Source organism: Labrus bergylta, chromosome 10, assembly GCF_963930695.1.
Source record: "Labrus bergylta chromosome 10, fLabBer1.1, whole genome shotgun sequence".
NCBI classification, from domain to species: domain Eukaryota; kingdom Metazoa; phylum Chordata; class Actinopteri; order Labriformes; family Labridae; genus Labrus; species Labrus bergylta.
Window position 1 is genome coordinate 5858901 of NC_089204.1, and position 15749 is coordinate 5874649.

A 15749-nucleotide genomic window follows, 5' to 3' on the forward strand; every position below is an offset into this window, starting at 1 on the left:
GAGTGGTCATTTTTAATATTTGATTTTTTACTTCATCTGTCTTTCAGGATCTTGCTTTCTAATGAAAATGTATTATGTTGGAAAGTCCAGGCTACTTTTGTAGACATAAATCAAAACAACCAACCATCAACCATTTCTGTCTCCGTTACTCATATCTACTGCTAAAAAGTTGATTTTGGGCTTTTTATGCCTTTACTTAGAGATAGGACAATGGATAAGGTCAAAAACCTGGGAGAGAGAGAGAGAGAATGGGCAATGACAGGCAGGAAAGGAGCCACAGGTCAGAATCGAACCCAAACCGCCCGCTTGGAGCACTCTGGTCAGATAAAGAAAATGTAGTTCGCTTATCAAAACTAACATCTAATTTAATTATGTTTTGTTTTTTTTATATTGACACTGTTTGCTAAGGCTAAAACCATAACACAAACACAAAGCGGTCAACCTTTTTGTCCAATTCTCCCACCGTAGTGTCAGCCCTGACTCCGGTTGCCTAGTAACGCTACCTAACGCACCAACAGTTTGATAGTTTTTAGCCTACGTTGACCCGGAGATGTTTTCTTTACACTAAATAGTAGTAAATTTGTGCTTACGACAAAGCTTTAAGGACGGAAGGACTAATGGTTTCGTGTCACACACATGTTCACTTTAAACGAGAAAGCGAAAACATTTTGCGTAAATTGTAAATTAGTGTGATGCTACCTGGCTAGCGCTTGCTAACAGCTAAGTCATAATTACATCTAATAGCTTGATAACTTTCCTGACATGGATGTGGATATACGGCACTTTCTTAGGAAGGCAACGGAGCAACAAGGTTTGTCAAGTGTCATTTATCGATATCATATAAAAGATATCGACAAACCCAGTGAGTTTTGAAAGTTGGGTTCACACAACTTTTTTCATTTTGTTGTTTTAGACTCTGGAGCTCTGACGTCAGCCTACAGGTTAATGAAGACGTCATCGGCCGGAACCAGCGGGAGAACCCCCCGTATCACCCCGGACCTGTACGTGGTCTGTGCAGAAGCAGCTCTACAGGTGAGCCTGAGGCACTGATGCTTCACTGTAAATCGATGTTGAATCAGCATACTGTCAGTATTAGGAGGTATAAAGGACGCTAGAGCACATATTGTACTTAGTGCTACAGAGATCTCCTGGTAAATAATGTCAGTCTTAGGATAATGGTTTAGGATGATGCAGCACCAAAAACAGTGACGATTTTAGATTCTCTTGGGGCCCTAAGCAAGAATCAATTGGGGGGCCCTGTAACCCGTGTTCATCACCATCATGTGTCCCAGTCTTCAGATGCTTACTCCTCTTCCTCTTTTTCCTGTTTCTTTTTTGTCTCCAATAGACAGATAATTCCTCTTCATTTCTCTTTGTTGACTTTAATTGACAAACTTCGGTGCTTAGCAGGGCAACAAGAATGAGTGAATTTTTTTCAACTGCTTTGGTTTACGTTTGTGAGCCCTCAGGGGACCTGCCTTAAAATCAAGTAAAACTTCACAAGCCCACTTGAGTCAAAGATAGGCTTACTCTTTGTGAAATATTACTCCAATACATGTTAAAATTACCTAGATTATTACCTTAGTTCAGTCAAACAACCCACGTTTGTATTTGTTTAAAATATTTATTGCAGCAGGAGAACATAGTTTGTGTTTGGCGTCAAGGCTCTGACCTCGTCATTATGATCTTATGTAACTGGGAGTGCTGTACATACTCTTCTGTCACTTGGCACAACGCCTCACTTCCCATTTCTGGAATAAATTAGTCGTGCTGCTTTAAATGGCAGCTAACTTTAAAGACTGGGTTGGAAGGAGGTTGGACACAGGAGAACCAAATTGATGATGAGCTACAGAGTTGTGTTTTTGTGAGACAATTTTGTCACTTTTAATACATTTGACTTGTTACCGTTTTTTATTTTCTATGTCAACTCATATAATTTTAATTAAAATGAAATTTAAATCTGTCACCAGGTATTTTGAAAGTAAATTTAAGCATGCATTTGGCAGACAGTCAATATCAGGCTGAAAAACTTTTATGAAAGACCTTGTGTCCTTTGCCCTGCGTGTGCTGTGATGACATTATCTTAGATGACAATATTTTCATATTTTCAGGCATTCATGACAGCTGAGATGTAGCAGGAGACTTGATGTTTCAAGCAGCCTCCAAAAATTAAACAGACTCTGGGAAAAAAAAAGGCAGCGCATCTCTTCTAAGTTATTAAGTATAGTTTAACGTTTTGCATTTTAAATGAACTGTACACTTTGAAAAAAAGTACATGCCTTGAGTGAATCCTGCAAAAAGGACTTTTTCCTCTCATCTCACAGGCTTTTCCCCAAGTAATGGGCTAATCTGAATTTTTTATGTGTGAACAGCCAACTTGCTCTTTGTGTATCATCCATATTCATAAAATAAATATCTGTTTTTTATCCTTCTAGACAAAGTATTATGCAGTCCCCAGTAAAAAAAAAGTGCATTACGGACATTATTCTCAGCTCTATAATCAGATTGAATCTTCCTTTCTATGGACTGGGTCGATAATTAAGCTATACATATCTGCCAGCGAGCTTCATGTGCTTCCAAACCCATGTTTTACAATGCATCTAACTTAAGAATATTTCTGTAAAACCAAAGAATATTTTAAGGTTAGTAAATACTAGCTACCTCTGTGGGAGAACTTATTATAGCAGTTAGTTTATTAACTCTGATGTTTTGATGGTGGCAGTATCCCCAGATACTGATGAGAGGAGGAAAAGCCTTTGCAAGACTCTCGCTGCTAAAGTCTGAATACAGATTTTATTATGTCACAGTTTTAGTACAGTAACTTTATAGAAAAAGAAGATTTACTTAATTGATCCCTGTGAGGGGAAATTTCAGTTTTTACACTCATGCAACACACACATAGGCTGAAGTATACACATACATGCACACAGACAGGATCCTATGGACATGCACTAATGGAGAGATGTCAGAGTGATGGAGCTGCCCACAGTGGGCTAATGGTGGGGAGGGGGTTTGGTGCCTTGCTCAAGGGCACCTTGGCAGTGCTCAGAAGGTTATCTGGCACCTCTCCAGCTACCAGACCAACTTCCAAACTTGGTCCGCACAGGGACTTGAACCGGCGACCCTCCAGTTCCCAACCCAAGTCCCTACAGACTGAGCTACTGCTGCTTTATTTTGCTGAATCGGACTGTTCTCACAGTAGGGGACAGTAATGAATATTCACTAATATAGACTGAGTTGTCCCTGGGCAAGGGAAACATATATGAATAATGAAACGCAGTGATATTCCGTAATTGAATCTGCTTGCCTTGAAGTCTCAGGCTCTAAAGAATACAGAATAACTCTTCAGGACCATGTCAGAATATTTGTCAGAGCCATGGATTTTCCTATTGAATGAAGACATATTCTTACATACTGCTGTATTTCTCATTTGTTTTATGATCTGAAAGAATGCAAAAGAAAATATATTCCACCATGAAACAATTATAGGCAGACAGTACTGTATATATATATGGTCATCATTTCTACTTCTCATTGAGTGAAAGCTGCACTGTGTTATCCCACAATAAACAGAAGACAGTTTTATAACAGCACTCACATTCTTATGGGCAACAGCCTGCAATTATGACCATTGTTTGCATTGTGAATAACAGTGCATCACACATACATAAAACCATTTATAAATACTTTTACTAATGCATCAAACCCAGCAAAATGCTGGTGACACAATTTAACTGTTGGTTGAGTTAAATATTTATTTAGTTCGGCCTTTGTGCCTCTCTTTCTCTGTGTTTTCAGCTGGGTTGTTTGGAGATAGGCACAGCATGTCTAAAGATGTACTTTGAAGAGAATCCGCCAGCTAATCAATTTCTGTGTCGAGCGTACCTCTGCCAGGGCCAGCTCCAGTCTCCGTCGGCCACTGGGACTATGGTGAGGACACTTAATTGGTCACGTCTCCTGAAGGGGGTTGTGTGTGTGTGTGTGTGTGTGTGTGTGTGTGTGTGTGTGTGTGTGTGTGTGTGTGTGTGTGTGTGTGTGTGTGTGTGTGTGTGTGTGTGTGTGTGTGTGTGTGTGTGTGTGTGTGTGTGTGTGTGTGTGTGTGTTTGTGAGTCTGTGCCACTGAGATACAGAGTTACTGTAGAAATGTACTGTACTTATGTGCACCTAAAAAAGTAGAGGTCCTAGCTTTGTAAACAACTGCTTTTTTTCCACAATATAATTCTTAAAGGCTTGTAACTTCTCTCTCTTTTCATATATAAGCACATTGTTTTCATCAAACAGTTGCCCTTATCTCTTGGTGGTTTTCTCTGATCTTTTTACTTTTGTATGATGTGACAAGTTCTCCTTCCCTCTTTTGCATTGTTTTCTATTTCAGGAGGACTTTGAAGAAGCTGTGCAAAGTTTTCTCAAAGCAGTTGAAATTGCAAAATCTGAATCAGGGTATGTACGCTCTCAGAAGTGTGCTTGGCTTTGTTAACAGTATCAAGACAGTTGACCATCTTATATCATATTCTTTTTGTCATCTCTAGTGCTAAGGTGCACCTTTAAATACACATAATGAAAGTAAAATCTTCACATCAGGGTTTTCTTTTAGCTATGAGGGTCCAATCTGCTGCACATAGATATTCTGGGACATGAGGCTTTGATTTACAAAGAACATTATTTAATTATAAAATGATCTTCAAGCTTCACCCATCACCCTTTTACATAAGTGGATAATACTCAGCATGAATTCTTGTGAAGTTTTCTGTCTGACTGGAAATATCTGTAAGCAGGATGAATATGAAGCTAAGGATAAATAAAATAACAGAAACTGTGAAAGAGAATGCGTCTGAGCCGTTGTAGGAAATCAACACTGACACTCTTCTCTAATGAACTCATAAGCTGTCAATAAAAGGGCTGAATGAACAATCCCGATTAACACCGGAGGGAATACATATCTAATACATTCAGCCCAGACTATCACACAACACACTCTCTAGTGAATAAATTAGCAGCACTCAAACAGTCTGTTCGCAGTTTCCTCTAAAACAGTGCGTTGAATTCATTAATTCCTCTTATTTCACATAGAAAGGCTTACATGTCGCTCTCCTGGGGCTCATTGGACGAAGCTTCATCCACACACATTTGCAGTTCACAGGACTTTTCGCACAAAGAGATGACACTTGGCCTGTATTGAGTTTTACTAAGAGATTAAATGGTTTGCATGTGCATCTTATAAATAATTCAGGCTTCTCTGTTTGCTTTATTTGACATGCAGTTTGTTTCTTACAGATGCTCCTTCATAGTCTTCAATGCCTCAGTGCTGTACCTCCACACAGTGCGTCCTCTCCTGGAGCCAGGGCGGTGTCATCACCTTGTCCCCTCCCTCAGGCAGGTGGTCCGGAGTCTGGAGGAGGTGGCGGACCAGGACCACAGCTGGAGGGCTGAGCTCATGATGCAAGTGACCCCGCAGTGCTCTCTCATTTTTCTCTCATGAATAAGTCCAGTCCTGATTCTGTCCAGACTCATGCTAGATTCAAAGGGGTGACGTGTGGAGCTCATTAAGCAGCAGCTCGCTCTCTGGCTCCCTTGTTAATTTGTTGTCTTATTCTCCTCTATGGAGCAAAGTCTGTTTTAATGTACACTGTTTTATCATGTTCTCCCATTATACTTTAGGCCCAAATGTTACTTTCATCTGTCATCTTTCACAGAACATAATGAACCTTTTTTTTTTTTTTTTTTTTACAGATAAATGTGAATGATAACAATAGCGTGGGTGTTGAAGTGACTGGGTACATTATGTCTAAATTCATAGATGGTTATCGAGTCATTGTAAGAGTGTTTGCAAACATACATTTAAAATCTATCAAAAGTTCAATGAAAAATAACAGCTCTCAGAACAGAGCAAGGCAATAACATGAAAATAATACCACTATAATACTACTCTAAATAAGTGAAATTATCTCCCAGATGAACAAGAAAATGCTATTTGCCAAAAATGTTCAAAACAATTCAAAATGTTTATTGTCAAATACTAAACTACTAACTATTGAAATATCAGTAAACAACTAAATTTGCTGTTACAGAGAAAAGGTTAAATAATTATCTCTCAAAATAAAAGGAAATGTGAGATGCATTGGTCGACCTCAAAGAAGGCCACATACTGTACTTTTGGCCTTTTAGCCTTTATTCGGACAGGACAATGGATAGAGTAGGAGACCTCGGGAGAGAGAGAGAAAGAGAGTGAGGAATGACATGCAAAAAAGGAGCTGCATGTCATACTTGAACCCATGCCGCCTGCTTGGAGGACTGTAGCCTCTTAACATGGTGGACAATCTAACCGCTAGGCCAGTAGCGCCCCCTCACATACTTTATATACGTATTAAGATATAAGATTAACATTATGCTTAGAAGAAAGTAGAGCGAGTGTGAACATGGTGTAAAGTGCTGTGGAGAATGCTTTGGTTAAACTGGCAGCAGGACCAACGTCTATGTTTCATGTAAATGTCATAGCACCTGTTGCAAAACACCAAAATATTGTCTGCGTACTCTGTGACTTCAGACACCTCATCAGATGTCTCGTGGACTCTGGGAATCCGGAGGAGGCTGCAAGTTTGGGCAAAATCACAGAGGACTTCATCAAGTTGAATTCCCCACATCTATACCCAAGACTCTTTATGTTGCAGGTAAACAACTGTTCTTTATTATAAGTAAAACATTTGTGCCAATTAACTTAAAATTAACTTTAAAAAAAACATTTGATTAGTTTTCCAGTCGTTTATCCTTAACATGAAAACTGTCTGAAAACACCAAAAGCCCATGAGGAAATGTTTGAATCTGACCAAATGTTTAACCCATTCCTTAGTGAACTGGTTTGCAGTGAAAGACTGAACCCTTTCCTATACTCACTTACCAGTAGACCTCTGTTTATGTAGTAAACTTAGTTTAATTTGGTAAAGAGTAGCCTTCTCTGTGAAACTCTCCTCACCCTTCTCATCTTAGGTGCAACACAAGCTGCAGGAGAAAGATGTTCTCGTTGAAACGAGCTGTCAGTGTTCCACTTTAACGTTCATTTACAAGATGCAAGACTTTAAAAAGTAAGGAAAGTGCCTCTGTTGTTTTTTTCTTTCTTTCTTTTTTCTGCCTTGATGTTGCATATTGATTTGTTTTGCAGAACAACTTGTTTTCCTGCTTTCATGATAAAAGCCTGTGGCATCTAAGCTGCTGTACTGTAGATGTAGTTGTCCAGGGAAAGAGGCTTTTGATCCGATTTAACAATACTTGCTTTTTAACTATTTCAAAAGCGTCTTTGTGGAATTATTGCATGTTGGCTTTTTTAAATTTGCTCCCCACTTCTAAATAGGGCAAATTCAGTCTTTGCCTTTATCAATTATAATCTCAATACTACTCGTAAAGGAGGGCAGTCATATAAGGGTTAATGCCCGCAAGGTGTCCTTTATCAGGAATTAATGGACAACTTTGAGGCGACTGGTATCAGCTGATCACAGATGCTTGGGACAGACCCCATTTTGTGGGGTTCAGCGGCTGCTACATGTGGATTCTGTAACCACCAGTTCCCTGATCCAACATTTTAAGCTTCATGTAAGACATTTGTGTTGAAATTTAAATTTGTAATGGAAAAACCTCTGTGTGTAAATTAGAGTAACACTTGCTTTAATGTACACATCTTATGTCTATACAGCATTCATGAGAGGGTTCACTAATAAGGTCAGTATTCTGTCCTTATTGGGTAACTAAAGGAGTAACATAACTTTGTGAAATAAACCCGAACTGAGAAAAAATACTGCCAAAGCTTTTAAAGTAAAGTCTTACATTAACAATTATATAATTACAAAAACAGGTCTACACAGACATATGGTAATTAAATACAATTGTTCACAAAAACAAAATGTATCAAAATTAAAACAAAGAAAAGAAAAACACCAAACTGGAAACAATAGACTTCATGGTTCTCACAGGGCCAAAAACATAAACAAAATCCCAAACTCTTGAAATAAAAAGTAGTCTTACCTAAAAATAAACTACAACACTAACCTCCCTGACTAGCCACAAACAGGAGAAAACTGTACGTCTCTTCCTGCACTGAACTTTCAAAAAAAGGCCCCACACTGCTGAAGTTTGTCACTAAACAAACCCCCCCACCAGGTATCTGACACTGAAGACATACACAAAGCCCCATGCAGTTTGACGTCAGGGCAGAATGAGAGACACTGAAGAACGGTCTTGGGGTGTTTATCTCTCCAGCTCCTCTGATTAAGCAGATCAGCTTCAGGTAATGAGAGAGCTCTCAGAGGTGTGGTAATGTGGAGCAGGAGGATGTGGCAGACCTGCAACACACAGACCTGGGCAAGGGGGGGGAAAACTAAAACACAGCCAGTCAGAGGACGCAACAGGCAGTATCATATCTATTGCATTTATCATCTATTTTCAATTATTATATTAGGGTTTATAGGTTCAATATATGAACACGAATTCTCTCTCCTTCTTACCTCTGTTTATATTTTATATTTTCTGAGTGTATTTCTGTGAGGAGCCTTTAATTATTTGGTTGTTCAAAGTATGGTTTCTATATGACAATTTTGTTATTCCTCTACTGTTAGTATTGTTTTATATAAATTAATTAACTATTATAAAATTAACAATTGATAGTTAGTTGACAGTGTCGACCAGTTGGGGATTGTATGGTGTTGTTTCCTATCAATGCTAGTTCCAATGTCAGGATTTTTGTGTCTTGTAAACCCTGTTTTATTAATATGTAGAACACAAAGTGACATTGATGTGTTGTGGACCCTGAAGCTAACTCAGAGGTTTTCAAACATTGAACCTGTGCTGGTGCCTCTGAGCTGAGCCTGTGCCGTCCCATATTGTGCCAGGTTTTCTTTCTGGCTGTCTGTGTACATTAATTGTATAGTAGCATTGCTTCTGCTGTGGCACAGTGAAAACACAGTCTCAGCCCCTACCCCCTTTCTGCAGGCATGTTCTCAACCTGTCAGAGCTCCTTATTGCTCCTCAGCTCAGCTATAAACGTCCACAACATGACTCAGTCCCACTGCACCATCAGCAGCATTATTTAGGTCGTTTTTGCCTCAGGTTTCTTCGCTATTTGGTGAACATGCAAATACAGATGCATGCATAATGCTTGATGCATGAATGTATACATGTTGTATAATAAGACATGCTTTCATGACGTTTGTAGCAGGTTGGAGGAACTAAACAAGGATAAACCAACCGAAGAGCTTGAGAAGATTTTCCATCTCCTAAAATATACCAAAGCATCTACAGACTCCAGCTCTCCTCAGAGCCCAACACCCATCCAACCAGCTGACAGGTCTGTGACCTAAAGTGTCCTACTCAAATGTCCTACGCTTACCTCTGTTGCTGCATAATCTTCCCACTACCATGAAACCACATGTGGATAACCTAAGGGCAGCACATGGCTCAGATTACTGTACTGCAGTGTTGTGACTCGTATAAATTACGTTTTATCTGGGATTTGCAGAGTTGCCTTCCTCCTGGAGCTGGCCTTTCTGGCCTTGCAATTGAAGCATCAGAAAGTCGCTGCCGACTGTTTGAAAGAGCTCAAGTCTGCGGGAGAGGCTGTGAGTGTCCGATATTCTCTTAAAACCTCAGGCTGCAGCTCAGCTCCATGCTGTAACTGTACATTTATGCAAATGTATGCAAAGAAGTCGACATCCCCTCTTAAGTAGGCACTTGACAATAGATCAGATTAATTAGCTGAGCTCATGCCCAGGGGCTCTGGAGGTTGCTGATTACTTTTAGTAATATAGAACTTATTTCATAGAAGGTTTTTGCTCTTTTATTCTTTGTAAATTCAATGAAATGATAACACATTTAGCAAGATTGTGTGTGCAAGAACTTCTGGCATGCATGCATTCATGTTTGAATCCTTTCTTCAGTGCACTGCTTAACACTGATACCTTAAATCATATGTATGTTTCTGTCTTCAGAGCAATGGCCAGCGCATACTAATGGAATGTGTCAAGTGTGAAATCAACATCCTGAAGAGGGGAGCGAAGATGAATGACTATTCCAAAGCCAGGGTGGAGGTGCTCCATCATATGCCTGAATTATCAACCATGTGTTTCTGCTGGTTGTTATAACGCGGGCAGTGGACCCAGTGGCAGAGTCTGATTAACTGTCCAATAATATTTTTCCGTAATCTAATTCTCTGTTTAAAGCCAGTAAATCAAACAGAACAGGACCCCCCCCCCCCTCCCCTTACTTGAGTAGGTATCTCTGCCTTAAAGACCTTCTAACACATCTAGAAGCCCATCATCTTGTTTCAACAGAGGATTTTAATTAAAGCTCTGTAACCTCAACATGTCTCTCCATCCCTCTTCCCCCAGTAACAGCTGTGTCTGGGTATATTGTCTGTCACATTCTTGTTAATCCTTTATCTCAAAAAAAGCCTTCAGGAAATATCTTCAAATTTGGCACAACTGTCTGCTTGCACTCAGTGATGAATTGATTCCTCAAAAATGCCTGGAGGGCATGACTTCAAATTTGTTACAAAATTCAGCTTGAACCTAAAGATAAACTGCATGGATTTTGGTAGCCGTTATGTGTGTCAATTTCCTGAGTGTGATATTTCAGTAACGCACAAATTAAATTATATAAAATCTCTTATATGTAAAACTTTTATCGGTCTGATGAAGCAAATATTGTTTCTCTTTTCTACTGTGAACACAGAGATACATTCTCAGGTATTGTGTCTGTCCTGTGAACATAAATAGGCCTTTAATAACCTCCTATTCAAGGCCTATTTATGCTTTGTTGTAGTGTAATGCATTTAAGCAAATGTTGAATATCTTCCCCATCCCAGACAAAGTAACACCATCATTCTGTGGGACATGCTGATGGAAGGCGTAGGTCTAGGTTATTTTGGAGTGATATAATTATTTATTTTGTCAATCAAAACACTCCGGAGAAAAATTAGTTCATCTAATCTCATTTTGCACTGTAAAATATCATTTAATGTCATTTAAAAACTGGCAACACATATTCACTCTAACTCAATCCAAGTTCTTGTTCCAAGTGATAAAAGTGTTTTCTGCCGCCGCTGCTACGGGAGAGATTCGTAATCTGTGGTTTGTTATCCCACAGGCTCGGCTGAAGGAGATAGGAAAGTTGGATCAGTGGCTGCAGACTGCAGTGAGGGAGGGGGACCCTCAGGCCATGCAGGCGGTGTGTGCGACCCAGTGGAGCCTCTGCTTGCCTCTCTTACAGCACAACCTCAGGAAAAACATCAAGGCACCTCTGCTTCGGGTTTCCCAAGTACTGGAGGACATGCAGAGGTTCCCAGCTTCTTCTTATTCATCATGTTACATGGTTGTGTGTGTTTATGTCTTAGGGCTCTTCAGTGCACTTATATTGTTGTGTTTGCACTTCACTGAACATATGTTTGGCTCTGCTCTGTAGCTTAGTTAAAAAAAAAAAGACACAGCCTAATCCAATATTTATGTCTTAGGAGGACTATTTTTAGATACGATATAAAAGCATGATAACACGGGTCTAATATATTCTGACTCCTACCATTTTATATTGCTATATCTCTTACTTTAAATAATTGTTCTTGGTTTAGTGGTAATGACAGACAGTTAATACTGATGTATATAGACCGTATATATATATAGAGAGAGAGCAGTGACATTCTTTTACCCCCCTTTAATTAAATGTGTCTTCATTATATTACAGACTTCAAACTAGAAGTAAATAATAGACAAAGAAAAAAGGCACAGACTAAAGAAACGAAACACAAGCCATATGTTGAAGAGATCAATGTTAGCAGAATTGATCCTGCCTAGACAAATAAAACTACAAATATTTCATCATTTCAAAGGGTCTTTAAAGAAATCAATAATTCAATGACTGATTTTGAATTAGTCAGGCTTCTTTCACTTTTTTTCAAAGTAAGGATAGACAAGGTCTGTTTAAAGGATGGTATACAGTATATATGTGAGATTAAAAACACTTACAATCCTCTGTCTCTTTGTAACACATTAGGTCATATTGGATGTGTTTGTGTTATTTTCACAGTATGCTGCTGGAGATGCGCTGTCAGGTCCACTCAGAGCTGGCAATGATTGAAGAGGAGGAGGGGCGCCTCGAGGCTGCTTTGACTCACCTCCAGAAAGCCTCGCTGCTGGATAACGGCACACAACGAGATCGACTGTCGTCAGCTCTCCGCCTCCTGCAGCTCAGAGGGACCGTCTACCAAACGCCCCCCCGCACCGAGGATAAAGCCGCTATGCTCATGCAGCAGGTTTTTTACCCATCTGTGTCTGACAGACCAATAATACAAAATGTAACAGTTCTTTAAAGCTGAAAAAAGACAGATATTTATGCTTCAAATATAGGGCTTATAATCTACAATCATCCAGAGGCACAGTGAAGCAGAGGAACTTCCTTTCCTACAGAGGTTATGCTGCTGCATGATTTGTGGGTGTTAAAATAAAATTAGTCCATGCCATAAACTGTACAAAGGAAGTAGGCATAGCCACTGTGAAGTCACCCATTGGACGGCAGCTTTTAGGTCCCCAGTTCGACAGCTGCAGTCATGAAGAAGACTTGAGGCCATAAACTCACAAACATATTTTCTCATAGACTTCTATTTATCAGACTTCTTTTGCAACTAGTAGAATCACGTCTTGCTGATCGTTGAATTGTTAATACAGGTTCAACTCATTTCTGCATTGGCTTCACTTATGAGTTACATCCTCTTTTTGTAAACAGTCTATAGTAAAACACTTAACTCACATGCAGTTTTTTTGTTACAACTCACATGCAGTATGTATTTCTTTCAAGACTGCGCACGCTCCACTGAGATAGCACAGACCACAAGGCCAAACTCACACGCATCACCACCATAGCTGCCAGAATAATAGGTCTCCCCACACCCAACCTAACAGAACTCAAGAACAGGGCCATCACATGCATTTCAACCTCAATAGAACAGGACATCACACATCCACTGAACACTCACCTCACCCCACTTCCCTTAAGGACAGAGATATAGAGCTATGAGGTGCAGAAAGACTCGCCTTGGGAAGAGCCTGATCCCTGCTGTTAAAGCGGCCTTGAACAAAAGGTCTCACTGATCAGGCCAGAGTGTGAACTCTTGACTGTTGTCTAACTCTGTTTGTGTTATACTATGTATGTTCTGTGGTGGTAACTGTCTGTTTGGACAGAAACGGTGCTGTGAAAAATAACTTCCTCATGACAGTGTTCAGGACAATAAAGTCTAAAGTCTAAAGTCTAGATAAGTATGCAGGATTAATAAGACAAGAGTATGTAAGAGTCTCGCAAGGTTTAAAGTCATCATCCTGTCCTCCTCTCTGTGTCAGGCCAAGGACATGAAGCCGCAAGATAAGACCGGTATTCGTCCAACCCTGGAAGCTGTGGGTCTTCTTTTGGCTCCTGATGATTTCCAGACGGTGCTGGATGCAGACAACACTTCCAAAAGTAAATATTTTGCTTTCTTTGCTTGCAGTGTTGGTTTTCACTAAAAAATGATGAGTACCATTACTTTTAAATTCGATGCCTGGTTTTAAACCTTTTCCTCTTTCTGATCAGTGGATAAGATGTTGACTCAAAACATGAGAAACATATCACTGTATACATGATCATGACAGTGTTGAGGTTTCACTCTATTGGCAGTTGCTTCATATTCCTCACCATCTCAGCCCCTGCAATAAAGAACAATATCATACTAAAATAAAAAGCATTGAGGCAAAATAACAAGACAAGTGATCAAGAGCCTGGATCAAGAGTAGAAATGTAACTGTTTCCAGGTTTCTGTGTAGAGAATGTTTCTGTTTCTAAAACATGGTTACTATTTGAATACACATCACATACTTGTGTTTATGCTACACAAAATTATATTTTCTTACCCTAACCCTGTTTTATAAAAAGGTATAGTTTGAAACACACATCCATATTGTTCTTGATGGGAAATCGCACATTAAAACTTTGTAAAAGTTCACCAGCATGGGATGATTTACCCTTAATACCTCGTATCAGGGGGTTTATTCTGCAGGCAGTGAAGTGCACTTTTTTCCTTTATTCATCTGTATTTAGGGAGGAATGTGGAAAATATAAGGATCAATCAATGCGTCAGCAGAGACTGGGGGTTTGGAGTGCATTATAGATGAACACTATATTCAGTTGACTGATATTCAACAGAATGACAGAATTCTGATGTTATTGTTTTGATAAGACATTTGCAGCTTATTTTTTCTTTTCTGAGCTTCTGCTGAACCTGCTGCTCGTCCCACCCTGCGTCTCTCTCTCTCTCTCTCTCTCTCTGATCTCACTGTGGTGGATTTGAAACACTGTATGTTTGTGACTCTTTCTTCATTTGCTTTGAAGTTAATCATATGAGTCAAGATGCATAAATAATAAAAGTGGGCCCACAGAACAGAAGTCATTAAAAATTCTCAAAGAAAAATAAGAACTTACCTGAGGTTTTGAATGCCATGTAAATATTTTGGTACCTTTTGATTGTAATAATGAGATTACTCTTGTATAATTTTGGTTTAGAGCTTTGTGGTCAAAGACAAATCCCACTGATATGAGCTTTCCATTGCTAGCAGATTCACCTTTAAGGCGTTCCTCTGTGCTGACTGTGTAATGAGCTGCTGTCTCAGTAAAGCAGGCACTGATTACTCGCAGACCGAATGAATGTCACAGAGGAAAATGACGCTCCCTGTTTGTATTTTAATCCGTCCCTTGGTCTCCACCTCTGGAAAGAGGGTGTTTTCATGCCAATTTTAAAAGTTGTTCCTAAGTGGTGTGCGATTTCTCTGAGAATCAGCATGTAGCCCACAGTAGAAACCTCATCGACTGGGTGCACTGGATCATGGAGCAATAGAGCCTGAGCTCAGGGAGTCCCTTTGATCTGAGGCTCATTCCAGTCTTCTTATTCCAAAGCATCAAATGAACATTCAACCATCTTAATGAAGCAGCAAAAAAACTCACCTTGAAAGCAAGTCCATGGCTCCCTCTGCAGGAACAGGTCAAAGCTTTGGTCTCTAGAGGCTCCTCTTGTTTTGGTCTATAAACCTCAAGCATCCCCCAGAGGATGTCACTTAATCTCTGTGTGCAGAGCTTCAAAGCTAGCACATTAAGTATCAAAGTAACATTAAGTCAAAATATAGGTGCTTGAATAGCCCTATTCCTGAATAAATACATGCAATTTATTTCTCTTTTCTCTTTGTTTCTCTTTTTTTGTTTTTCTTTTCTTGTAATGTCTCTGTGCCGGTGTCAGCCATGGCCGGAGGCATTATGCTTTTGGGTTTTCAGGCTGTCGTCCTATTCTTTAGTGTTTCACCTTGACTCAATAATGAAGATTTAGTCAAAGGTACTGTTTCTTAATATTCTTCCTATTCTTGTTAACCCTTGTTAACCCTTGTTAATGAGAAATGTACTTGGAATCTACAAGTTTCCACTCCCTCTAACTCAAACATACAGTACATGTTCTGTTTGCTATAGTGCTACTGACAAACACATGCTCTGCAGAGCAACAGAGAGAGAGTGTTCTCTGGTATTATTGTGTGGCTCCTGTAAATGCATAAAGGTAGGCTTTTCCATTTAATACACATCTTACAGTAACATTCTGTTGTTTTGTTTTTAGGGTACACATTTTTTTTCAAATGTTCAATTGGTCAGACACAGCTAATTTTTTTCAATTATCCCAAAAAAAATTTCAATTATCCCAAAATACTATG

General features: G+C 39.5%; 1 protein-coding gene across 1 annotated transcript in view; it reads left to right on the forward strand.

Annotated features, from left to right (window-relative positions):
• Positions 1–255: 255 nt before the first annotated feature.
• The window catches only part of LOC109989515 (cilia- and flagella-associated protein 46), a 72145-nt gene continuing 56651 nt past the window's right edge, over positions 256–15749 (forward strand). Inside the window, exons 1-13 of the mRNA XM_065959773.1 lie at positions 256–280; positions 914–1032; positions 3799–3930; positions 4376–4440; positions 5275–5439; positions 6545–6668; positions 6985–7079; positions 9200–9331; positions 9503–9602; positions 9972–10070; positions 11128–11318; positions 12061–12286; positions 13368–13485. Coding sequence (XP_065815845.1) covers positions 256–280; positions 914–1032; positions 3799–3930; positions 4376–4440; positions 5275–5439; positions 6545–6668; positions 6985–7079; positions 9200–9331; positions 9503–9602; positions 9972–10070; positions 11128–11318; positions 12061–12286; positions 13368–13485 — 1591 coding nt within the window. The remainder of the gene's footprint in view (positions 281–913; positions 1033–3798; positions 3931–4375; positions 4441–5274; positions 5440–6544; positions 6669–6984; positions 7080–9199; positions 9332–9502; positions 9603–9971; positions 10071–11127; positions 11319–12060; positions 12287–13367; positions 13486–15749) is intronic.